The following is a 24,640-nucleotide window of genomic DNA, read 5'->3' on the forward strand; positions in this document are numbered from 1 at the left end:
GCCCGGGGATCTCTGACTTTGAGGCCAGCCTGGTTTATAAACCAAGTTCTAGGTCAGCTAGGGCTACACAGAGAAAGAAACCCTGTCTCAAAAAACAAAACAAAAACAAACAAAAAGCAAGATAGACAATCTCTAAAGAATGGAAACTACATTTATTCATTGTGAGGATGGTGTGGGGTGTGTGGGTGGGTGCATTACAATGGCCCTCGTGTGGAGGTCAGAGGACAACTTGCAGAAGTCAGTCCTTCCATCACATGGGGCTGGGGTATTGAACTCAGGTCATCAGACTTAGCTGCAAGCACCTTTCCCTACTGAGCTATCTTAGAGAGGAAATTCGGAGACAAAATCTGAACAAGAGAAATCTTTTAAGAGAAATTTCTGGATGCCTACTGCCCACTACTGGGAGGATTTCTTTCTCTCAGATACTTTCCTTAAAATTCTCTCTCTCTCTCATATATATACACATATATATGGTTTTTCGAGACAGGGTTTCTCTGTGCAGCCCTGACTGTCCTGGAACTAACTTTGTACACCAGGCTGACCTTAAACTCAGAGACTTACTTGCCTCTGCCTCCAGAGCACTGGGATTAAAGGCGCGCACCACCCCTGACTGGCTTCTCTCAGATACTTTCTAGCTCACGTCCAGTGAAGGTCACTCTCAAGCCCCTGGCCTCATGCAATTTATTTTGCTGGCCACTCCTCTGATCTTGTTTGCCCATGTCCCCTTCGAGCTAAGAGCACGGTCAGAATTTGTGTCAGGCTAACATAAGGTCATGGAAGTCAAGTGGCCAGAATGGGCTGTAGGAAAAATGTAGACAGGTCAGGGACACTAGAGAAAGAGTCAGAGAGAAGGCCTGACAGATGCGGCAGCTGGAGGAGACAGGAGGGCACTGTTGAAGTCCTGGGAGTGTGACAGAGACTCACTGGCAGAAGTGTTGGCTTTTTGTGTGCACTGAACAATTCTGAGGCCAAGAGACGATGCCAGGGTCAGCAAATGAGTCAGGGACAGACATGGTGGTACATGGCCTGTAACCCTAACAGTCAGTAGGCCAAGGCAAAATTGTTTAAGGTCTGCCTGGGGTACTTAGCAAGGCCTGTCTCAAAAAAGAAAATAACATGGAGGTAAGGCAGAAAGAAGATAAAGAACACTCTGAAGATTGAAGTCAAGGCTTAGGTTTGGGGCTGGGAGGGATATCTCAGCCTGGACAGCATAGACCACCTCAGGTGCCATTCTCAGGAACACGTCATGCAAATGCAGACTGGCAGTGGTGGCACACGCCTTTAATCCCAGCACTCAGGAGGCAGAGGCAGGCAGAACTGTGTGAGTTCAAGGCCAGCCTGATCTACAGAGCTAGTTCCAGGACGGTCAAGACTGTTTCACAGAGAAACCCTGCCTCGAAAAAACCAAAACCAAAACAAAATGCAGACTGGCTTGGGCCCACTTCCTCCTGCCAGCTCTCCCTTTTCTTGACTTTTTTCCTGCTTCCTTCAAGATATGGACTTGGTTTAGAACAATCAGGAGAAGAGGGAATCCTAGGCAATCCTCTCTCTGGAATTTCTCTCCAGGGTTATTGCTAGGTAGAACTGAAGGAAATACAGAACTGGAGTGTGTACAGCAAGAGTGTGTGAGACTCAGGCTGCATGTCCAGGTACGATGCAAGAGTCCAATGCTTGGCATTAGAGTCCGAGCTAGAGGGAAGAGAAACAAAGCTGGGAGAAACCACACAGGCTCCTGGGATGGGGAGTTTCTATTTCTCATGAGGAGAGGCAGAGAATAAGACTAACAACTCAAAGACAGGCAAGAACAAGAGCTGAAAATGTGTAGCAAGCCAATGAGGTTCAAGTAAAATGATCCCACCCCATCTAGCCAGCACCGTGTTGGCTCCAAGGAGTGAGTGTGTCAGATCTGTGTCCAGTTGCTGGAAAGTGAGTCAGTGAGAAGCCTTTGGGAGATTAGCTCTTAGCTACAGATACAAAAAGTTGGGGTGGGCGGGGGTCTTTGTTTTGGGGATATTATTATTTAGCTTTTTAAAAAAGTTAGGACCCTTTCATGTAGTCTTGGTTAGCTTAGTTCTGTGTAGCCTAGACCAACCATCCTCCTGCATCAGCTTCCCAACTGCTGAACTCAAAGGCACTGGTTATTCATGTTCATGTGTGTGCATGTGGAAGGACACACATGTGTGTGCATGTGGAAGCCAGGGACAATTTCAGGTGTTGTTTCTTGGATGCTGTCCACTAGTGTTTTGAGCCAGATTTTGAGCTCCATTGCCCTGGAGCTCACCTCATAGACTAGGGCTAGCCACCGAGCCCAGGGATCCACCGTCTCTGCCTTGCCAGCACTGGGATGCCATGCCCATTTATTTTATGTGGATTCTGGGGGGGTGGAACTCAGGTCCTGGGACTTGCATCATTGAGCTACCTCCCCGGCCTTGGATGTTTTTTGTAGAAGAGAATTTTACCATAACTTAGAAAACGGAGGATCTGTCTTGTCAAATGCAGGAAAAGATAATTGGATGGGCAAAGACACAAAGATATTGTTGAATCTCAGCTTAACACACAGGTGGGGACAGGCCTGGTGGGCGGACCTGCAATCTTAGCTAGTCAGGAGACTGAAGCAAAGACTGCCTGGGCTACAAAAATGAGTTGAAGGCCATCCTGGGAAACTTATCAAGACCCCAACTCAAAGTTTAAAACAACAACAACAACAACAACAACAAAAAAAACCAAAAAAAAAAAAAAAACCCATGGGTTGGAGAAACAGCGAAGTAGTGGAGTGTTGCCTAGCAATATCCAAGGTCAATCCTCAGTACCACAAATTTTCAGAAAGGGAGGGATGGAGAAAACGGCAATGGGTCCTGGTAATCACATAGTCTACAACTGTGCCTTCCCCTGCATGCCCTCCCCATGTAGCTTCCTCTCAAGATCTAATTGGGATCAAGAGGGGAAAGGCCCAGTGCACATGATCCCAGTCCCCTGAATAACATGGCCATTCCCACTGAAATCTTGGACACTCTCCGTGGCCTGGATTTCTCAAGCTAATGGGGAGCAAGTTCATGTTTAGAAACCAAAGGCCAAAGTCACAGTCACCCTTCCCACTTAAAGCCCAGCTTGGGGGACACAGATCCAATTCTGCCCCTCCGCAGCTGGGCTAGGAGGAGAAATCTGTCTCATTTCCTCCTACAGCCGAAACCAGTCAGCCTTGATCCGGGCCTCTCTATTCTGCACTGGGTCCTGTGGGGACAGCGTTAAGGCCTTCGGTAACCCGGCTTGAATCAAAGGAAGAGAGCAGGGAGGGGCAGGGGTGTTTTTCTCTCCTCCCCGTCTCACCCCCACCCACCTTCTAAGGCTGGGCACCTCTGCCCAGGATCCTATCGGAGAAACTCTCCACCCTTTCTTAATCCTGAGTTCCACAGTGCCATGTATTACATGATTCTAAAGAGGCAAGATGAAATAATTATTCTTCCCAGGACTCAGTAGTGAAAAATTGTCCGAGATATGCCTAAGCTAATTTTCCTCACACACTTTACCCACTCTAACGCATCTCTTCCCCATGTTGTCTCTTTTCCTATCTCTCGCCACCATCACCACCTTTCGCGCCTGTCTCTTCCCTTGGAGGCTAGACTCTACTGCCCTCTAGTGGCCAGAGGTGAAAAGACTCTCCACCCAATTAGTACTTTGAAGGACTTTACCACTAACGGTTACATAAATGGGAACGCTGGGGGAAGTCTACCCAAATCTCTGACTCCCAAGTCACTTAGCCCGCGTTCATTCCCTCTGACCTGTGACTTGTTTCTTTCATACCTCATCCCTAGAAAAAAATTCCAAGTTTGAAACCCTGCAGCGGGGGTTCCCCCAACCCCCAACCCCTGCGCCTCGAATGTCATAATCTAGCTAACTCGCCAGCAATGGGTTCTTCTAAGGACCTGTCAGCGCCCACCCTTTTTGAGCCCAAGTCTTTTAGGATATTTACTGACTTCCCCCACATCTCGTTGCCCTGGCGACATCACTGTATGATTGCGGTAGCTAACCAGGTCTCCCGTCTCCAAGGTAACAGGCGCTTTGCGACCTTCGGTTTGCAGCGGTAGCGCTGCAGTCCCTGCAGTGGTTGCTGGGCAACAGCAGTGGAGAGACGAGGTGTCTTGAGTACGGAAGGACTTGGGTTGGTCTTGAGGGGAAGCTAGCCTATGCCTGAAGGAAGTGCTGGGCCCCGCAAGAAGGGGTGTGATCTGAAGCGATCCAACGGCTCTCCCTTCTGCTGGGCCCATGGCTGGGGCGGAATCCTCCAGTCGAGCAAGGGGCTCGGCCTGGACCTGGAGGCCAGTGGCGCGGGATGCGCTTCTGGCTCGTGCCTTCCATTCATGCACCGAACTGCGAGGACGGTTCTATCTGGTAGGGGGTCTCTTAGAAGGTGGTGCAAGGGTGCCCAGCAGTGATACTGTGATCTTTGACCCAGCTGGGGGCCAAGCTGTACGACTGCCAGCCCGGGGCAGTCCCCTTCGCAGTCACCACGATGCGGCACTGGTGGGAGGACGTTGGCTCTGTGTGGTGGGAGGCTGGGACGGGTCACGTCGCTTAGCCACGGTGGCCGCTCTGGACACGGAGAGTGGAGTGTGGGAGGTATGGACTGCGAACCCTGGCAACAGCCCTCCTGCTGGCCTCAGCAGCCACACATGCACTCGCCTATCAGACCGAGAGCTGCGAGTGTCCGGCAGAGAGGGTGGTACCCGCACTCAGCGACGCTATGGAAGCATCTACACGTTAAAGTTGGACCACAGCACCCGCACTTATTGGTATAGCAACCTTTGCCCCAAACATCTATTCATTTTCTCTCTATCTAGAAAAACAAAACTTAACAAACTTACTGGTAATTAATTCCTGTCCTCACCCTAGCACCCTCCTTCTTGGATCTCCAATTTCCAAGATGGCTTAACTATCCGCTCCAAGCCTGATTTTCTCTTTCACAAGGGCACTCTGGCAAAGCAGTACAACACTAGAATCTTTTCAGAAAACCCGAATTTGTGTACCAACAGCTACAAGGAAGAAGGCTGCCACACGGTCTCACGGTCTGGTCACTGTGCTGCTCTGCTGCCAACTGCTGGACCCCACCCGGGTTATCAGCTTTTGCTCTTTGGGGGCTGCAACTCCGTTGAGCCAGAAGTAGCAGGGCAATGGAGCCACGGGAAAATTACGGTATTAGCTCCGCTCACATTTTAGAGTAGAAATGAGTAGAGATGAGCAAACCCTTCAGACAGTCCCTTTTTTCTCTCCAAAGGAGGAACCACCTGTTGCTCCTCGTTTGATGGAACAGCTTGCAAGGCTTGTGAGCAGTGGACATGGGGTGCAGCAGGGACCCCAGAGCCTGCGGCACCATTCCTGTTCAGTGGTGGGACCTTTCGCTGTACTCTTTGGTGGGGAAACTCTGACCAAAGCTAGGGACACGATCTGCAATGACCTCTACATCTATGATACCCGTGAGAGCCAAACTAATGTTTGGAGGAAGGGAGGAGGGAAAGACACATGAACCAGAAAACTACAAAAAGATGAAGTGATGGGAAAGAATGGAAGACAAATTAATTGACAAGAGTTAAAGGTGGGCTGGGTGCGGTGGTGCATGGATTTCTGAGTTCAAGGCCAGCCTGGTCTACACAGTAAATTCTAGGACAGTCAGAGCTACATAGAGACCCTGTCTTTTTTTCTAAAAAAAAAGGAAATTGCAGTAGAGGATCAGAAAGCTAGCTCAGGCTAAGGCTCACAACCAAGCCATCAATCGAAATATACTGAACCAGATATGGAGGTTCTCACCTTTCAACTCAGATGGGAGGTAGAAGGCAGGCAAATGCCTTCTATGTGAGTTCAAAACCAGCCTGGTCTATATTTCTTTAATTAGGCAAAGATGTGTTACATTTGTTTATGCTGCATTTGTTTAATTATGTAAAGATGTGTTGCTTTGCCTAAGTCACCTGATTGGCTAAAAAGCTGAATGGCCAATACATAGGCAGAGGAGGGACAGGTGGGGTTGGCAGGCAAAGAGAATAAGTAGGAGGAGTCTAAAGCTAGATGAGAAGAGAGTGAGGAACAAAGAGAGCGAGACACTCAGGGCCAGACAGACATGGAGCAGGACATACAGAATTAAAGAAAGGTAAAAAGCCCCGAGGCAAAATGTAGGTAAAGAGAAGTTAATAAGAGCTAGTGGGACAAGCATAAAATAAGACTGAGCATTCATAACTAATAAGATGTCTCTATGCCTTTACTTGGAAGCTGGTTGGTGGCCCAAAAGAAAGCCTGTTACAATGTAATGAGTTCCAGGTCAGTCAGCGCTACACATAAGACCCTATCTAATATATATATATATATATATATATATATATATATATATATATATATATATATACACACACACACATATATACACTTCTTAAAAATAGAGCCATAGCCAGGCTGTAATGGCACATGCCTTTCGTTTCAGCACTCATGAGACAGAGAATCTCTGTGAGTTTAAGGCCAGCCTGGTCTACAGAGCAAGTTCCATGTCAGCCAGGGCTACACAGAGAAACCCTGTCTCAAAATAACAAAAGAAAGAGCCAGGTATGGTGGTTCGCACCTTTAATCCCAGTCCCTGGAGGCAGACAGATCTCTGGAAGTTTGAGGCCAGCCAGCCTGGTCTACATAGAGTTTGAGACCAACCAGGATAGTGAGATCCTACTTCAAGAAACAAAACAAAATAGACAAGATACATAGAATATTTGAAAAGGCCAACAAATTAAATGGGGAGAAAATTAATAGGCAAGCATTGCTGAAGCAAAGACCGAGGTATCCCTCCTCAATAACCACCCTCTGCTCTCCACCCTACAGGCAAGTCTCCGCCTCTGTGGTTCCACTTCCCCTGCGCAGACCGTGGACTGAAGCGTGTGGGCCATCGCACTTGCCTTTGGAATGACCAGCTTTATTTGGTTGGGGGTTTTGGTGAGGATGGCAGGACAGCTAGCCCACAGGTTTGCATCCTGGAACTCTTTGTCTAAAGAGCAGCCGAAAGGCACATGGCCAGAGCCTCTGTGTCATGGCAGACACACACAGCACTCTCATCAGAGCTACTGCCCCACTTCAAATACTTATTAAACTTCAACCCGAGAATCAACACGTTGTCTCTGAGTCCATTTTAGAAGGGCACTAAACAAGCAGACACCTTTATTTGCAAGGGAAAGCCCAAAGCCTTTCTGATACTGGAAGCCGCTAACCTGGCAGAGACAAAAACTGTCTTTTTTTTTTTTTGTTGTTTGCATGTTTGAAACAGTCTCACTATATATAGCCTTGGATAGCCTTAACCTCAGAGACCTGCCTCCTGTTATATTCCAAGCACTAAAAGGCATGTGTGCCACCATGTCCAGCTGTATGCTGTCTTTTGCCCTTAATGAGAGAAACTTTCAGGCTACAGCTAAGCATTCTGACCAAAACATTTAATTAACAAAAAATATTACAATAGCAGAGAAAATAATAATAATAATAACAACAACAATAAAAAGAAATTAGTAGTGGGTATCAGGGTGAAAAAAAATGTAGAGGCCTTAGTTCCTAAGAGACCAGCACTCCTGCTGAGCTGGACTTCGCCCCAGCCCCTTCTGAGTTCTCCTTGGCTGTTGGCTTCTCGTCTTCCCCCATAAGACGAATGTTGTGCTTTTCCCGAAATTCATTGAGTTCTTTCCCCTTTGCCTGAAGTTGCTGAGACAGTGTCTCAATGATCTTCTGAATCTAGAAGTAAAGAAAAGAGGCTATAGAAAGGCTGCACGTCTCCCTTCCCCGACCTGGAGTGGACAGTGATTAGAGGAAGCAAAACAAGATCATACTCAACTTCACCTTTAGCCAGAATTAACCAAGCCCAGGCTCTCAAGTGACTTCTTTCTCAGACAGTGTCTTATACAAGGGAATCATCTGACCTTCTTACTTCTGTTAGTCTTTGAAAACTCCATAAATGTACAATGATGTGGGAGGTCCTTCTGTCTATGTGTTGCTTTTATTGGTTAACGAATAAAGAACTGCTTTGGACCTATAGTAGGGCAGAACTTAGCTAGGCAGGGAAGGGTGGAGTCGGAGAGAAGCCACAGATCCTCACCTGAGACAGACGCTGGGAACAGTAAGCCACTGCCATGTGGCTATACACCGATTAATAGAAATGGGTTAAATTAATATAAGAGTTAGCCAATAAAAAGCTAGAGCTAATGGGCCAAGCAGTGATTTAATTAATACAGTTTCTGTGTGATTATTTCAGGTCTAAGCTAGCCGGGCGGCCAGGAACCAATGAGCGGCTTCTTCCAATAGTATAATGTACATAATATATCCTGATCATACTTAGATACTTAGCCCCAGTTTTTTTTTTTTTTTTCTTTGTTTTTGAAACAAGAGTTTCTCTCTGTTGCTCTGGCTGTCCAGGAACTCACTTTGTATATCAGGCTAGCCTCAAACTCACAAGGATCCACCTGCCAGGATTAAAGGTATACACCACCACCACCTGGCCAGCCCCACTCCTTTATCCACCTCCCTGACAAATCTCCCATCTCATAATCATGTATCTCGGATTTGTTTTGTGGCCCACTGAGTATTACCAGGACCACCCTTCAGAGTCTGGAGCTGTTCACTGGAGGACGAGCAGCTCACCGGGGCTACATTACTGAAGACAATGGCCCACCCTCTCCTAGCAACCTTTAATTGCCAACAGCTTCCCAGGGAGGGTGGGTTGCTTGTTTTTAAAACAGCATTTATCGGGCTGGAGAGATGGCTCAGTGGTTAAGAGCACTGACTTCTCTTCTGGAGGTCCTGAGTTCAATTCCCAGCAACCACACGGTGGCTCACAATCATCTATCTGGAATGAGCTCTGGGGTCCCCTTCTGGCCTGCAGGCATACATGCAGACAGAACACAGTATATATAATAAACAAACAAAAAAAACCAGCATTTATCACTATCATTTCTTCTCTTTGGTCACATTCATATATTTTTTTTTTTACTTATTGACTTATAGTTTCCCCAGGATGGTTTCAAATCCAAGATTCCCCTGTCTCATCACAGCAAGTTAATCACCAGTATGTAGCACCCCAGTCAGTACTCTTTCTCCTTTTAAAATGTTACTTTTGGTATCTTTGAGGGTCTGGTTCAGTGGATTCAGAGAGAGAGCGTAAGAAGCTGCACTTTCAACGGATTCTTGGCTGGAGGTGTAGCTCTGTGGCAGACTTAGCCTGGAATGCATAAGGCCTGGATTTGATCCAGCGTTGTTAAACTAGTTCTTCAGGTGATTTTGATTCAGGTATCCATGGACTACACTGTGAGAAACACTGCTCTACCCATCCTCCTCCCAAATCAACCACATCAAAGAGCCTATGGAAAGGGCACGCAGCCAGCAACTCCCCACGTAAGGAGTTGGACTTCGCAATCATATTAAGGGCACAGACTAACAGGCTACATGCTATCTTCAACATGAATTTCTGCCTGGACTTTCTTCCCTCACATTCCCTATATCCCTGGTCTTCCCTACTTAACCCCTTGCTCACCTGCTCTTTGTTACCCTCCAAGGCAGGCAGCACTTCTTTGACAGTCCGCTCCACCAGCACACCGCCAACCATTCGGTAGCACTTGCGGGTTTCGTCCACTTCCTTCAGAGTATCAATCACTAGGCTAGGGTAGAGAACAAGCCCTCAAAATTCAGTCCCACTCTACTGTAGCCCTCCCTCAATTGTTCTATTGTTTCTCTGTGACTTTCTTACCTGTGCTCATTCAGTTCCATCTCCAGCTCAGCTGCTTTGGATGCCAAGCCTCTCTGCTCCTGCCGAAGGCGATTAAAGCCAGCAATTACCTAAGACATGAGACAAGATGAGAGATGAGACAGTGAAGATGCCAGAAAGTGAAGGCAGCCCACAGGACGGCGCGTTCCACAAAGAGGAGGAGTGGATACCCGTCTTGGGAAAGTAGAATACAAATCTGCAGTTTCTTAGTCTGTATAATTCCTTCCCAGTAGGCACTTAGTGCCTACATGTGTGAGGTATCTGCTAGGCACAAGGGGATTTAATAACAGATCTAAATGGGGGTGGGGTGGGGCTGCTGGAACACATACAGGAGACTTGCAGGTAAGGAAGGCTGTTAGCAGCCAGGTGGTGGTGGCACACGCCTTTAATCCCAGCACTTGGGAGGCAGAAGCAGGTAGATCTCTGTGAGTTCCAGAACAGCTAGGGCTGTTGCACAGAAAAACCCTGTCTCTAAAAATCAAAAGAAGGAGGGATGAGAGGGCTTTTTTGTCTCTCCCAATTTATTCATTTTTATTATATGTTTATGAGTGTTATGCCTGCAAGTATGTATGTATATGTACCATGTGTGTTCCTGGTGCTTAGAGGCCAGAGAAGGGCATCAGATCCCCTGAATCTGGAGTTAGAGATGGTCGTGAGCTACCGTGTAGGTGCTGGAAACTGAACCTGGGTTCTATGCAAAAGTAGTAAATTCTTTCAACCACTGAACTATCTCACCAGTCTCTACCCCCTACCCCTGCCTCAGCAAGATGTTTTATCTTTAATTATACGGATGTGTGTTTGTGCACACAGAGACCCGAAGAGGGTGTTGGATTCCCAGGAGCTGGAGTTGCAGGTCTGATATGGGAACCAGGAATCAGACCTGGGTCCTCTAGAAGAACAGTATTTACTCTTAACCAAGTCAGCATCTTTTCAGTCCTTGCCATTTTTAAAAAATATTTATTTATTATGTATACAATATATGCCTGCAGGCCAGAAGAGGGCACCAGACCTCATTACAGATGGTTGTGAGCCACCATGTGGTTGCTGGAAATTGAACTCAGGACCTTTGGAAGAGCAGGCAATGCTCTTAACCGCTGAGCCATCTCTCCAGCCCTGCTTTTTTTTAAGATTTAAAAATTTTTACTTTTGTGTGCACGTGGTGTGCTTGTGTGGAGGTCAGAAGAGAGTGTCAGATTCACCTGAGTTTCTGGGTGTGAGCACTGGGAAGTGACCTTCAGAAAGGACAACCCTGGGGTTCCAGTCTCTCCTTCAACTTTAGGGATCAGATCCCAGGCAAGGTTCATGCAGCAAGTGCTTCATCCACTAAGCCACATAAACTCTTTAACAACAGCTCAAGGCTGGAGATAAAGTCAGTGAGAGGCGCCTTAGCACGCAAGCGACGCTGGGGCTCAAGTCCCAGCAGCACTACCAACAACGTAACTTGTGCATGGTATGCTACCTTCCGCCCACGTGGACCTTCCTCCTTAGCTTGTGGGCTTCTGTGGGGTCATGAATCACAAAACCCTTGCCCCCGGCCCTAGACGTTAGTACCTATGCCAGTCCTTTATTCAGATACTGAGTTGTGGGTAGAAGCAAAGGTCTAATAAAAGCAGCTGAAGCTGCAGTGCCTGTGGTTACAAAGAGGTGACCTTCCTGGATTCCTTAAAGCGGCCCCAGTTCTTGAACTTTAGTCTAATTAGCCCTTTTGGGCTAATTTTGCAAACTACCTGCTATTCTTCAAAAACACTCATTAAAACAGGTACGGTCGTGTTAAGTTTCAGGCTAGTCAGGCTATGTTGATAAACTGTCTTGAAAACTAATGAGAAAAAGATAAACGAGTTGTTTGTTTTGTTTAGTTTAAAAAGGAGTTTGGCCTGAGGAGGCTGAGGCAGGAGGATCATGAGTTCAAAGCAACCTGGGACAGAGGCCCTGTCTTCTAAAAGGAGGAGAAGGAAAGGAGATGAGAAGTAGAGAGGGCAAGAGGGGAGGGAAGATGCGGAAAGAAAAACATGGAAGAGGAGAGGGCGAAGTAAGTAAGGAAATCCTCCGACTAAAGCAGACTCTAAATGTTCTCCCAGCATTATGGCGCGCTCTTCTGGACATATGTGTTATCACACTCCTGGCCAGCATCTTACCAACAGCCACCTCTCAACCCCTTTCACTGTAGTGTTAGATCAGGCCTAGGGCTTGTGAGTGTGTGTGTGGGGGGGGGATGATGCTAAGAAGGCATCTACCAGGGAGCTATCCCAGCCACCTACCCTATTTCTTTATGTTGGTGTAATATAAACTATCTGTCGTTGTCTTTCAGGATATGAACTAAATCTACTGAAATGAGTGAATTATCCCCAACTGTAGAAAGATTCGGCCATAAGTGTAGTAAAAGTAAATGCACTGTCAGCAGCAAACTGCAACATAACTCAGCCAACAATTTTAAGCGGCCATCGCTGGGGTCTTAAAAACCATCTAGCTCCATTCCCACTTCTCATGTGTGTGTGTGTGTTTCAAAACAGAGTTTCTCTGTAGCTTTTCAGCCTGTCCGTCCTGGAACCTGCTCTGTAGACCAGGCTGGCATTGAACTCACAGAGATCCTCCTGCCTCTGCCTCCTGAGTGCACCACCACTGCAACCACCTGGCTCCATTGTTCCTTTTAAAATACAAATATTCTAGTGGTCTTCTCCGCTATGGCTATATCTAATTCTTCTTTTCCTTCTTCCCTATTGTTCTTTTTATGTCAGAGGAGGGCATGAGATCCCACTATAGACAGCCGTGAGGAAGAGTAGCCAGTACTCTCAATCTCTGTAGACCAAGCTCGCCTTGAACTCAGAGATCCACCTGCCTCTGCCTCCTGAGTGCTGGAATTAAAGGTATACGGCACCACCAACCCAGTATTTCCCCCTTTTTAAACACAAAATCTTTTTTTTTTAAAGATTTATTTATTATTTATTAAATATACACTGTTCTGCCTGCATGCCAGAAGAGGGTGCCAGATCTCATTACAGATGTTGTGAGCCACATGTAGTTGCTGGGAACTGAACTCAGGACCTCTGAAAGGACAGCCATCTCTCCAGCCCCCAGAAAAAAAACTTTTCTACTTTTTCTTTTCTTTTTTAGCCCATATAGCCCAAGATGACCTCAAATTTGCCATGTAGCCAAGATGACTTGAACTTCTGATCCTCTTGCCTCCACCTCCAAGTCCTGCTAGGAATACAAGAGTGCTCTTCACACCCAGTACATTCAATGCTAGGCATCCAACCCAAGGCCTCATGCAGAGAAGACAAGCACTCAACCCAACCCCCAACCCTAAATCTTTTTTATTTATATTTGTCTTATTTGCCACTATACACTGTGCCTTCTTTTCTATTATCTCTCGGAAAAATTAACATGCAAATATAAACCATTTTTAAACACTTAACTCTTTCATGAACCTACAACTGCTTTCCCCAGTATGGAAAGTAAAGAACATCTACTATGTGCCAAGCTCTATGATAGCTTAGATGCTGTGTCTTGTTTACTTCTGAAACATGAAAACAAATTAAGATCTAGCTCAGTGATAGAGTACTTGACCTTTGTGTATAAGGGTTCAATTTACAGCTGGGGGAGGGGGCTTTATATAGATCCTGGGAATGAAGCAAAACATCATGCCTATGCCCCTGAATCATCCTGCTGAGCTTGTGAAAGAACTCTTTATTTTTCCATTTTGTGTGTGTACATGTATGCGGGCACACCTGTGTGCAGGCGCCCATGTGTGGGAGCCTGAAGTGGAACAATCCTACTGTACACCGTGAAACGTTGCTCTCATTGTTAACAAAAAGCTTATTGGGGGGGGGGGGCTGGAGAGATAGCTCAGAGGTTAAGAGCATTGCCTGCTCTTCCAAAGGTCCTGAGTTCAATTCCCAGTCAAGCCCATGGTGGCTCACAACCATCTGTAATGAGGTCTGGTGCCCTCTTCTGGCCTGCAAACATACAGACAGAATATTGTATACATAATAAACAAACAAACAAACAAATAAATGAATAAATAAATAAATATTAAAAGGGGGGCTGGAGAGATGGCTCAGAGGTTAAGAGCATTGCCTGCTCTTCCAAAGGTCCTGAGTTCAACTCCCAGCAACCACATGGTGGCTCACAACCATATGTAATGGGGTCTGGTATCCTCTTCTGGCCTGCAGAAATACATACAGACAGAATATTGTACACATAATAAATAAATATTTAAAAATAAATAAATATTTTTTAAAAAGCTTATTGGCTGATAGCTACGTGGGATTTTCAGAGCAGAGAGAATGCTGGGAAGAAAAAAGGCAGAGTCTGTTGTAGAGTGGAGCTGTAGGCTGTGTCCCGCCACCCGGCTAGCTTTACCCAAATTAATTACACGGAAACTGTATTCTTTTAAACACTGCCTGGCCCATTATCTGTAGCCTCTTATTGGTTAATTCTCACATCTTCCTTTAACCCATATTTAGTAATCCGTGTAGCACCACGAGGTGTGGCTTATCAGACCTGCGTCCATCTCGGAGAGAAGCATGGCGACTCACTATGGCGACTTCCTGAAGCATCTCCCCAACTCTGCTTCCTTTCTCCCAGAATTCTGTTCTGTCTACTCCGCCTACCTAATTTTCTGTTCTCTTAAAGGGCCAAGGCAGTTTCTTTATTAATAATGAAAGTAACATATAGACATTCCTCCATCATTTCCCCTTTTTCTGTTTAAACAAAAAGGCTTTAACTTTAACATAGCAAAATTACATATAACAAAACAGTTATCAAACACGAATTACAGTTACAATATGTAGATCTATTTTATCTTTTATCATAACTAAGGAAAGCTATAATTATCTATGTATTCTTCATCTCCATCAAAGACTCCAGAAGGATATAATACTACCTAAGTAAACAAGAAATATGCAACTTTCAAACTCTAGAAATGACAGAGACAACTCGCTGCCTGGACAGTCACCCAAAGTTCCTCTGTACCGTTGGGGCATCCATCTTCGGCCTTCAGGCCCATAGTATCCAGCAGACATTTCCATGAAGCAGGAAAGTCCAAAGACAGTTCAGTCACTTTCTGCTGTGTCTAGCAGAATGTCTCACAGACTCTTTCATGAATCAGGAACCCTGAAAGACCATCTCACCTTTAGGCAAGTTCAGCAGTCCTCTTTCTGTGGGTTCTTTGTGTCCAGTCTATGCAACAGTCCAGGCAAGAGCAGCTTCTTGCCCAAATGGCTATCAAACTCCATAAGGAGCCTCTTCGATGCCCATCTTCCTCTTGAAGTAGATTGGTGCTGCCAGGAGCAGACGTGTCTCATTGTCATGAAAAGCCCTAAGTTATTAAAACATTTAAAATGCCATATTCTGTAGCCTTTGAAAGATATGAAGAATGCCTATCTAACTGAAATATGTCTCTATATATCTAGAAAATCTAACTAACATGACTACGAGCTTGACTATTATTGATGATTATCCATTAACAACCTATATTTCCTAATTATATATTACATTCTTTAAAATGAACTACAATCACAATAGCTTAATCAAGATCAGAAATACATAAAAATATAACAAAATTGACCTTAAATCCATACCAATGCAAATTATTCATCTCTATATCATATCCCCCTTTAAATGTAAAAGAACATTTATAAACAATATTTGGGAAAATGGGCGCAGTTTTTTCTCTCCAAACTGCTTCCTGCTGAATGGGGGCGCTGTTATTTAGGTCTTTCATGGTATAACCTGTCTGCTAGGTTCATCTCAGTTGGCAGTTGAGTGAAGTAATTTTTTGAAGATGTTCATAGCAACCTTTCAGGAGGGCGTGGTCTATCATACCATATTGGGATAAAAGCAATCCACAGGGTGTTATCCTCTGTGAAAACAAAAGAAGACCCTCTTTTCCAAAGCATCATGTTCTTAGATCTAAATTCTGAAGTCATACCGTTAAGATGTCCATTCTGTTCTAGCCTGGCAGCCCACATAATGAAATGTCTCTCTGTATTTAGCTCCTTTACAGTCAAAAATTTCAAAGAAAACACAATAAAATACATAATCCAGACTCTGTGAATTTTCCATTTTTACGTGGCTTATTTTCACTCTATCACTTTACTTTATTCTCTCTTTAAATAAAGGCTTTACCCTTTTTTTAAAATGCATTAACTTTATTCTCTATATTCTTTTTCTCTCTCTCAAGCCTACGTACATTCATCCAACATTGTGACCCATATGGGGGTCTTCTATGTCTGAATCTGTCCTATTGTGAATCTGTAATTTTTTTACTATCCAGGAGCACTTCTTAAAAGGTTAAGCACTTCTTAAAAACTTAAGTTGTGCCACGTAGAGGTAATACAGTACTGCCTGTTTCCAGCCAAGTCTAAACCTTAACTGCGCTGTTATCATGGTAATTACAATAGATCCTGCCTGAGATCAGCACAGTTCAGCATGGCGGAGCAGAGCCAGAGCCGTTCCTGCCTCAGTCATTTGGTGCCCCTGAGCTGCACACAGTTCCAGGCACACAGCAGTCCACATTGGAGCCGCACTCAGCAGTTTAATTCTGAGACTGAGCATGCAGCACAGAAACTCTTTTCATCCAAGTTACAGCCGAATCTGACGCACAGAGCACTGCGCAGCCTGGAAACATCTCTCTGTATGGCGGCAGAAATCCGCCATGTTCTCCGGCTCGCCTAAGCCTGATTCCGCCATCTGCCCAGGTGCAGGCAGGGAGCAGTGAGCCATTGGCCTGGTCTCAGAGTACTTTCTTTCCGATTCTGAGCGGACACACAAACATCCAGTCCCATAAAAGCCACTGAAATGCTTTAAAGCCAGAGTTTGCATTGGCAGCACAGCCCCAGGAAGCCGCGATTTAAACTGACTCAGCTTTTTCTCTGCCACTATTGCCGAAACAGGAAATCTCTCTACGGCACGTCCTAGCAAACAGCAAAAGGCTGTGTTAAACTCTCTCTCCTTTATTTAAAGCCCTCTCAGGTTTTTAAGTGGATTTAGTCCATCATGTTGGAGCGCCAATCTGTAGAAGGAACGGTGGGGCTGTGTCCCGCCACCTGGCTAGCTTTACCCAAAATAATTACACGGAAACTGTATTCTTTTAAACACTGCCTGGCCCATTATCTGTAGCCTCTTATTGGTTAATTCTCAGTCTGTGGGGTCAAGATGAGACAAAGAGGAGCAGGATGAGGCACCGAGTCACGTGGTAGAAACAGAAGTATGGGTTAATTAAAATCGTAAGAGCTAGTAACAAACCTAAGCTATTGGCTGATCATTTATAATTCATATTAAGTCTCTGCATGGTTAGTTGAGGTCCCGATGAAAATCTCTACCTACAGGAGGCTGGTTCCAGGAAAGCAGGTTTTTATAGAGTTAGACTGCTTCTCGAGTTTTTCCCTTTCTGCAAGCACTCACTCACCCTTCCCCTGTCTACCTCTTGCCAATGCTGCTGCTATGGCCATGAAATTGTCAGCTTCTAGAACCCCAAGGCAAAATAAACGTTTCACTTGTAAATTTCCCAGGCTTCCCTAGGCTGCAGTAGCATGGACTAGGGCATCTTCCTTTTTAACCCATCCATAAACACACATAAAAGAATAAAGGGTGAGACAAGCAAAAGACATAATTCAAATGTAAGTTGGTCTAGTACTGGTTAATCTAGATTATCTCCCATCTGTACCTGTCCCCATGCTTTCTACACTTCCCACAATAAAATGCATTGTTTTATAGAGTAAAACTAATTGTAAAATGTTTCTGGGATTTCCTCACAGCTTACATTAAAAAGCCTCAAACTTGGAGAGCTAGAGAGATGGCTCGGCAGTTAAAAGCACTTGTTGCACTTGCAAAGGGCCTGGGTTCAGTTCCCAACTGAACTCCAGTTCCAGGGGATCTGATGCTCTGCCCTCCACAGTCCAAGGACACCAGGTACAAATATGGCACACACACACACACACACACACACACACACACAGAGGCAGACAAACACTCTGTTGCCAAGTGCTTTGGTGCACCCGGGAGGCGGGAACGGGAAGAATGTCCCCACAAGTCCTAGACCAGCATTGTCTACATAGCAAGTTCCAGGCTAGCCAGGGCTAACAGAGAGATCCCATCTCAAACAAACAAAAAACCCCAATAAATGATAAAGAACAGAAAATAAAACAAGTGACAATAAAACAATAAAACAAGTCAGTATTACTGACTCCTATCTTCCTTATAAAAGACATATTTGGCTTGAATTAACATCAGTGATAAACACTTAAATTGAGCTGGGGAGGAAGTCCCACAGGTAAAAAGCCCAAGAACTTGAATTTGATCTCTGCAACACACATTTAAAAAGAAAGAAAGAAGGGGTCTGAAGAGATGGCTCAGCGGTTAAGAGCATTGCCTGCTCTTCCAAAGGTCCTGAGTTCATTTCCCAGCAACCACATGGTGGCCCACAACCATCTGTAATGAGGTCTGGTGCCCTCTTCTGGCTAACTGTATACATAATAAATAAATATATAAAAGTTATTTCAAATTATTTTTTAAAAAAAGGAAGGAAGGAAGAAAAAGGCCTGCAGGCGCGAACTGCCTGCAAAGAAATGTTAGAGGGTTGGTGAACTTAAACCCGAGGCACATTTGCTCTGCCAGTGCTGGGGAGAGGACCTAGGCCTTCCTGGCTAGCCACCCCAGCTAGTTTGGTGAGTTCTAGGCTAAAAGAAAGAAGCTGTCTCCAACAACAAAGGAAATGACACTTATGACAGCTGATGTCTTCTGGCCTGCAACCCGCAGACAAGAATGCACACACACTTCAGTCTCCTCTGGAGACTCTTCCCTATCACCCTCGAATAACAGCAGGAGCATCTCCTTTCCACTTTTTCTTCCTCATCTAAAGTGCCATTGTCCATCAGACACAGAAACCCTGTAGCCCCCTTTAAACTTTCCACTACATAGCTTTCAAGTCCACTAGACTTTCCAATGCCAGGCAGTTCATGCCTCAACGCTTTCGAATTATTACTTCTAACTAAAACTCTTGACCAACTTTTCTCATCCTTTATATAATGAAGCTGCAGAATTTTATCCTCCAGAAAATAAAAGAGAATTACCATATATACAAATTGTTTAGGCTAGGCAGTGGTGGTGCATGCCTTTAATCCCAGACCTCAATAGGCACAGGCAGGCACATCTCTGTGAGTTCAAGGCCAGCCTGGTCTACAGTGCTAGTTCCAGGACAGCCAGGGCTGAACAAAGAAACCCCGTCTTGAAACAAAACAACAAAAACAAATGAAAAATTGTTCGGATTATGTGCGTGTATGTGTGTCTGTGTGAGAGCATGTACACTCTAGTGTAGCTGCCTTGGAGGGCAGAACAGGGCATTGGACTCCCTTGAGCTGAGGTGACAGGGAACTGTGAGCCAACCAACATGGGTGCTAGGAACCAAGCTTGGGGCCCTGCAAAAGCCATCTCTCGAGCCCCTTATGAACATTTCTTTATTTGTTTATTCTTCAAGACAGTCTTTCTCTGGGTAGCCTTGGCTGTCCTGAAACTAAACTAGCTCTGTAGAGCGGTCTGGCCTTGAACTCACAGAGATCCTCCTGCCTCTGCTTCTTCTCAAGTGCTGGGATCAGAGCTGTGCACCACCACCGCCAAGCCCATAAAATATATATATTTTTTTTTGAGACAGGGTTTCTCTGTAGCTTTGGAGCCTGTCCTGGAACTAGCTCTTGTAGATCAGGCCGGCCTCGAACCCACAGAGATCCACCTGCCTCTGCCTCCCATGCTGGGATTAAAGGCGTGCACCACCACCGCCTGGCTCATAAAATATTTTTTTAAAGCCTCATTGTTTTATTTGTTTTTCTGCCTGTCTTGTTTGTTTGTGTGTTTGTTTTGAGACTGCGCTTCACTCTATAGCCCAGGCTAGCTTGGAGAGGGGTGTGGTAATCCAGCAAGAGCCACCACTCTTGGCCATCCCGTCTTTCTAACTAGTCTTCGACGAAGCTGAAGACAAGGTCTGTTTCATTTACCTATTTCTCTGTGTTCAGTGGAGCTTAACACAAGACAGACCCTCCAAGACCATTATTTTTTGTTGTTTCTTCCATCCTCAGAATTTCACTGCAGTTTACTTCTCTTCGAATACTTTCTGTCTCACAGTAGAATTATGAAAATCCCCCCCCCCACTTTTGTGGCTCCAATAGATTGTGCTCTTTGATAGGATCGGTTTTAAACTCTATGCTGATACCCTTTACCTGCTTGTACTGATTTTTCAACAATTAACTAACAAATGCACCTATGATTAACACAACTGTTCAACACACACACACACATACACCCCAACCTGAACACCCTCTCATATCCTACACTTCAGGACTTTCCTACTTAACCCACTTAGCTACACCGCTAGTTACAATTCAATTGTGTGATTTTTTTCTTCTAATAGGAATTAATCACTTAACAAGGCACAGTTCCCATACCACAAAGGACTTTCTGATTAGTCAGACGTATCCCAATGTTATATAGGAGAAGCAAACTTGGATCAGAAAAGGGTTTCTGGTCCCTTCTGAAAAGTCAGTCTACATTCCGAGAACACAGTCAGCGACTTCGAGGCCAGCCTGGGCTACTTGGTGAGACCATGTCTCAAAAGACTAAACAACACTGGCCCAACATAGTGGAGCACGCTTTTTAATCCCAGAATTTGAGACGCAGGGGCAGGGACAAGCAGATCTCTGCGTTTCAGGCCAGCTTGATCTACATAGTGAATTTCAGAAAAGCCAAAGCTACATAGAGCGACCCTGTCGCAACCTCCACCCCACTCCAAGACCAAACCATAAAGCCTATCTACTAACTACTCCTCGGTTAAAATAGTTACAGAAGACTAAACTGGTCGAGTCCGAGGCACGTGGTTCTGCAGAGTGTCGGCGATGGTGAACGCGGGGTTTGGAGTCACAGACTAAACAACTCATTGACTAATAGCCCTCTGGGATTCGTTACTAGATGCCATGCCAAACCATACCCTCTTCATGGTACCTCGGAGACGGGGCAAAGGACGACCCACACCCTAGGGACCTGGACCTCCCACCCCGCGACGTGGCTCTCAGCTACATACCCACCTACCCATGCCCTAGGAGGGCTCGTGACCACCTCCAAAACACCCCTTCCCCTGTGTGCGACCACGGCGAGCGTGGAGGGGGCTAAGGGCACGTCCAAGTCACAGAGCGCATTTCTTGCAGGAACTCGACAGCGACCCAGTAACCCTCGGCGCTCGCGATCCGATCCTCACCTGTTCCGCCGACACCGCTCCCTTCCCCGTGCTGTTCCCGCTGCTCTTGCTCACACGACTGCCGCTGTCCGCCATCTTCGCCACCTGCAAGCTTTCCGGCCTGCGCACTCCCAGTGCGTCACATCCGGTCTGGTAGTTACCACCCACTTGCCCCAGCGCTTCTGGTTCCAGGAAGCTCCTCAGATCGACCCTGCGAATGGTTTTGGCGGTGTCTTCATGTAGGACCTACTCCCCAACCCTGCCCGCTGCGGTGAATTCCACCTGCGATGCTTTAACTTGTGCAACAGAGATTCTTGTCCCAGGGAGAGGCGGGGAAGGACGAGCTAATCACAGGGTGGGGTCTAGGGTTGGGATCCGGTCCTGTGCCCCCTACCCACCACGAGATGGTGGGGATCTAGGGAGAGTGAACGTTCCTTCCGAGATACTGGTGTAAGGGGAAAGATATGTTTAGTCTATAAAGCTGTGCAGGTGGCACAGCCGAGAAGAGAGAATAGGGGAAACGAGGAAGGTTCCATGAGATGACTTGAGCTGCGGAAACGTTTGGCAGAGGAAAAGGGCTTCAGTTTTAAATGTGAGATCACTGGAAGTTGAGGTATTGAGGCACGGATTATAGTCTCCTCTCTCATTTTCCCATTTTATGATCTCCTTCTATAGCTACTAATAGTTTTTTTTAAAGTGTTTTTGAAGCCTTGGGGGAGGGGAATACTGTCCGGGCCTGAAAATGGCAGAGAATTGTAGAAACTTAATGCTTGAAGGAGGGTTAGGTGTCCTGATTTCTCACCTTCTTCAGGCTGGGCTTCATCACCAGGCCTCCTCGCCAACTCCTGTCCCTTCTGTGTATCGGATACCGATTACCTCGAAGCTCAGTATTTTGTACTCAGCCCAGGTAACATGTTTTTTGTTTTTTGTTTTTATGTTCTCTGCCTGGCACGTTGCTGCTCAATCCATGTTAATAACTGCATAGTGGGAGACAAAGGCGTCTGCCACCCACCAAGCATTTAATAAGTGAACTCCGGTAGCTCTGGGGTTCTGCTCCGTAAGAATGGTGAGACACACCGCCATGTCATCTCAGCATTTGGGAAACAGGCAGGAGGAGGATCAGTCAGGAGTTTAAGGTCATCCACAGCTACATAACAAGGCCTGCTTGGGCTACAAAACACCCTGTCTCAAAAGAGAAAAACATTGATGTTTCTGGCCCAGCCCCCTTGGAGCCTCTGGGTTTCTCCGTGCTATCAAATCTGAGAACACTGCCTGTGCCCTTCACAGGCCCAGAGCCATGGCGGTGTCCTCATCAACTTCCTGGGAACTGCCCCTGGTGGCTGTGTGCCAGGTAACATCAACCCCAAACAAGCAAGAGAACTTTAAGACATGTGCTGAGCTGGTTCTCGAGGCGGCCAGACTGGGTGCTTGCCTGGCTTTTCTGCCTGAGGCCTTTGACTTCATTGCACGAAATCCTGCCGAGACATTACAACTGTCTGAGCCACTGGATGGGGACCTTATGGAACGATATAGCCAGCTTGCCAGGTACAGGGGTGGGAGGGAAATAGAATCATGACTGGGCAGTGTTCCTGGATTGCCACATAGAGGGGGTAGAGCCTTGAATAGTTGTCAGTGTCCCCTCCCCCCAGGGAATGTGGAATCTGGCTGTCCTTGGGTGGATTCCACGAACGTGGCCAAGACTGGGAGCAGACTCAGAAAATCTACAATTGTCATGTGCTTCTGAACAACAAGGGTGAGACTCAACATTTTAACTCGCCTCTTTCTAGGCTTTTCTCCCTTCAGCCCAGGTCCTTCAGCATTATTTTCTCAACTACTTGGCTTTAGTGCGTTTTGTACTTCTGTTCTTAGCTTTATTACTCTTTGGGAGAAGAGCGTAGCTGGGCTTCTCACTTCCCTGCACCGAGTATTTTCTGTCTCTTCCTCTAGGGCTAGTAGTGGCCCATTACAGGAAGACACATCTGTGCGATGTGGAGATCCCAGGTCAGGGGCCTATGCGGGAAAGCAACTCTACTATGCCTGGACACACTCTTGAGCCACCCATCAGCACACCAGCAGGCAAGGTGGGAGTTTGAAAAGGAAACAGGAATACATTGAAAAAGTGGTAACATTCCCCTTTGGAGTAGGATAATGAAGGTGCTGGATGTTATGATGAACGGGACAGGGAAGATGAGTGGGTTGTTTTTAATTTCAGGTGGGTCTAGCAATCTGTTATGACATGCGGTTCCCTGAACTTTCTCTGAAATTGGCTCAAGCTGGGGCAGAAATACTTACTTATCCTTCAGCCTTTGGATCTGTTACCGGACCCGCCCACTGGGAGGTAAGAGAATGCCTCTTCAAACCATAAGGACTCCTTTTCATCTTACTCTTAGTAGAGTGGTACAGAGCTAAACTCCAGGCACTCTAGGATTTGCCACAGGTTCAAGGCCAATATGTTCTACATAGAGAAACCTTGACTCAAACAAAATAGAAGCCAGGTAGTGGTGGCACACACCTAGAGGCAGAGGCAGGTGGATCTCTGAGTTCGAGACTAGTGTGGTCTACAAAGCAAGTTCCAGGACAGCCAAGGTTACACAGAGAGGCCCCGTCTTGAAAAACAAAACAGAAAACAGTGGCGCCTGCCTTTTATTCCAACACTTGTGAGGCAGAGGCAGGCAGATCTCTGTGGGTTCCAGGCCAGCCAGGGTTACACAGTGAGACCTTACCTCAAAAAATAGAAAATACAAAAAAGCAAAAACAAAACAAAAAAACAGCCAAATCTTACTCTCCTTCGCTTTCTACTTGAAAGGATTATCTTCCTTCCCCATCTAGGGGGAAATTCATTTCTTAGACACTGAGTTGTATTAGAGTTATTACAGTCACTAATTCTGGTTGATTAGCAGAATGGTCAATGAGTAGATTGGCCTGGAATGTCCACTTCTTGCCACTTGCTTATTAATTGCTGTATGTGCTTGAGTGAACACACTTCTCCTTCTCAGGTGTTGCTGCGGGCCCGTGCCATTGAATCTCAGTGCTATGTAATAGCAGCAGCACAGTGTGGACGCCACCATGAGACAAGAGCAAGTTATGGCCACAGCATGGTGGTGGACCCCTGGGGTACAGTGGTGGCCCGCTGCTCCGAGGGACCAGGCCTCTGCCTTGCCAGAATTGATCTCAACTTTCTGCGACAGATGCGCCGACACCTGCCTGTGTTCCAGCATCGCAGACCTGACCTGTATGGCAGTCTGGGTGAACCGCTGTCATAAGCCTTGTGACTTCTGCTGGGGCTGAGACACACACAGACATACTCAGCTGTGAAGTGGGGCCACTGTGACTTGCAGGCAGGACCCAAGCACAGTTCTCTCACTTGCAGAACCTTAAACTCTTAATGGAACACAGGTTCAGGTTCATGGGAAAGAAGAAACTTTGACCTGATCTCAGATTTCAGTTTCAGAAAAGTAAAATTTTATATAGTCAGTGTTTATTTCATGAAAACTGAAGTTACGCTGAAGGCTGAGCAGCACTGGCATTGAAAAAAATATAATAATCATAATGTCTGTCTGGGCTTCTCCTTTGGGGGCTGGAAGGGGAGGTGGTATGGCACCTGCTCGAATAGGCTCCACTTGTAGGCCTCCTGGCTTAAACATGCCTCC

At 46.1% G+C, this 24,640-nt stretch overlaps 3 protein-coding genes across 10 annotated transcripts; 2 read left to right on the top strand and 1 right to left on the bottom strand.

Annotated features, from left to right (window-relative positions):
- Positions 1-4,129: 4,129 nt before the first annotated feature.
- On the top strand, positions 4,130-7,225 carry Klhdc9 (kelch domain containing 9). Its single transcript, XM_038349711.1, has 4 exons — positions 4,130-4,790; positions 5,031-5,190; positions 5,273-5,471; positions 6,853-7,225. The coding sequence occupies exons 1-4, from the start codon at positions 4,264-4,266 to the stop codon at positions 7,017-7,019; spliced, it is 1,053 nt and encodes a 350-aa protein (XP_038205639.1). The 5' UTR covers positions 4,130-4,263; the 3' UTR covers positions 7,020-7,225.
- Pfdn2 (prefoldin subunit 2) lies at positions 7,155-21,147 on the bottom strand. The gene is made up of 4 exons (XM_038349710.1): positions 21,012-21,147; positions 9,752-9,840; positions 9,539-9,662; positions 7,155-7,746 (listed from the first exon to the last, which is right to left on the bottom strand). Exons 1-4 carry the CDS (start codon positions 21,084-21,086, stop codon positions 7,570-7,572), a joined length of 465 nt encoding a protein of 154 aa, XP_038205638.1. The 5' UTR covers positions 21,087-21,147; the 3' UTR covers positions 7,155-7,569.
- Positions 21,132-24,544, top strand: Nit1 (nitrilase 1). Of its 8 annotated transcripts, none has more exons than XM_038349702.1 (7): positions 21,132-21,261; positions 21,802-21,897; positions 22,278-22,535; positions 22,640-22,743; positions 22,938-23,071; positions 23,203-23,328; positions 23,987-24,544. In XM_038349702.1, exons 3-7 carry the CDS (start codon positions 22,288-22,290, stop codon positions 24,251-24,253), a joined length of 879 nt encoding a protein of 292 aa, XP_038205630.1. In that variant the 5' UTR covers positions 21,132-21,261; positions 21,802-21,897; positions 22,278-22,287; the 3' UTR covers positions 24,254-24,544. The 8 variants fall into 8 exon arrangements, with proteins under 8 accessions (XP_038205630.1, XP_038205623.1, XP_038205625.1 ...); XM_038349695.1 differs by having other exon boundaries at positions 21,144-21,229; XM_038349698.1 differs by having other exon boundaries at positions 21,171-21,345.
- The last annotated feature ends 96 nt before the right edge of the window (positions 24,545-24,640 follow it).

Source organism: Arvicola amphibius, chromosome 12, assembly GCF_903992535.2.
Source record: "Arvicola amphibius chromosome 12, mArvAmp1.2, whole genome shotgun sequence".
Lineage (NCBI taxonomy): Eukaryota > Metazoa > Chordata > Mammalia > Rodentia > Cricetidae > Arvicola > Arvicola amphibius.